The sequence below is a fragment of the Egretta garzetta genome, unplaced genomic scaffold (genome assembly GCF_000687185.1).
Source record: "Egretta garzetta isolate BGI_Z169 unplaced genomic scaffold, ASM68718v1 scaffold260, whole genome shotgun sequence".
In the NCBI taxonomy this organism is placed as follows: Eukaryota; Metazoa; Chordata; class Aves; order Pelecaniformes; family Ardeidae; genus Egretta; species Egretta garzetta.
Genome location: NW_009258662.1, coordinates 86,881 through 87,980, shown reverse-complemented (window position 1 = coordinate 87,980; position 1,100 = coordinate 86,881). Strand labels below are relative to the sequence as shown.

General features: G+C 54.5%; 2 protein-coding genes across 4 annotated transcripts in view; one reads left to right on the top strand and one right to left on the bottom strand.

The window, feature by feature from the left end:
- The window catches only part of IL15RA (interleukin 15 receptor subunit alpha), an 18,182-nt gene that overhangs the window by 7,246 nt on the left and 9,836 nt on the right, over window positions 1–1,100 (bottom strand). The window lies entirely within an intron of this gene.
- The window catches only part of FBH1 (F-box DNA helicase 1), a 39,661-nt gene that overhangs the window by 36,663 nt on the left and 1,898 nt on the right, over window positions 1–1,100 (top strand). For all 3 annotated transcript variants that reach the window (XM_035903882.1, XM_035903881.1, XM_035903883.1), the window contains one exon: window positions 693–799. In XM_035903882.1, the coding sequence (XP_035759775.1) occupies window positions 693–799 (107 nt within the window). The remainder of the gene's footprint in view (window positions 1–692; window positions 800–1,100) is intronic.

The window sequence follows — 1,100 nt, the reverse complement described above, 5'->3', positions numbered from 1 at the left end:
CTGTCCAGGTCTCTCTGCAGAGCCCTCCTCCCCTCAAGCAGATCAACACTGCCACCCAGTTTGGTGTTGTCTGCAAATTTACTGAGGGCACACTCAATCCCCTCATCCAGGTCATTGATAAAGATATTAAACAAGACTGGCCCTAGAACTGAGCCCTGGGGGACACCGCTTGTGCCCGGCCGCCAACTGGATTTAGCTCCATTCACCACCACTCTCTGGGCTCGGCCATCCAGCCACTGACTGTCCTAGTGATCATTGATCTTGCCGTAGTTCCCTTCCCAGCAAGACAGGGGCAGGGGAATATTCCTGCAGTCGAGCTTGTAGGCGTCTAGCAACGGAGAAAGCCCAGTTCCACGCTTGGGGAATGTACTGCTTTCCTGAGGTGCCACAGTTCAGCTTTGGAAGAGCTGGTCTCTTCCCAGTGAGCAGAGAGGAGCCTGCAGAGTGAGTCTAGAGGCTGAGATACTCCTCCCATGTCAAGTCGGTGCCCGGGAGGTGGGAAAGCACGTAGCAGTGAGCTGCTTCTCCAGGCGTGTAGAGTCCTGCCTTTGCCTGGAAGGGAGAATGAAGTTCGTGCTCTCCCGGGGAAGCACCAAGCGTCCTCCCAGAAGTACTAGCTGAAGCAGTAAAAGAATGGCAGAGCTGTTCATTCTTGTTCTCTAAAGCTCTTGATGATCTTTCTTCCAACCTAGGCGCGAATCTTGAGGATGAATGGAACCTGCTCTACGTAGCAGTGACACGCGCGAAGAAGCATTTGCTGATGTCAAAGTACCTGGAACAACTTTTGGCATTGGCTGGGGTAAGTGAAATCTTTCCAAGGTAAGCAAATCCTCAAGCAGGGCAGTTTAGGGCTCTGATCCCTGTGTTTCACAGGACACTGCACCGAAGCGTGGTGCAGCATCTCCCCGTGCGACCTGGCTGAGCAGCCCTGCCTGGGAGCTGCAGCAATTCCTCAGCCGATGCGTGAGTGCTCCAGAGGCAGAGCAGATGGCCAGGGAGGGCAAACTCCCAGACACACCGCTGCCTTGTTAGGATTTGGAGTCTTGAGGCAGCTCTGCAAGCGATGGATGACATCTCGGGCAGGATGGGCTGCTGCCAAT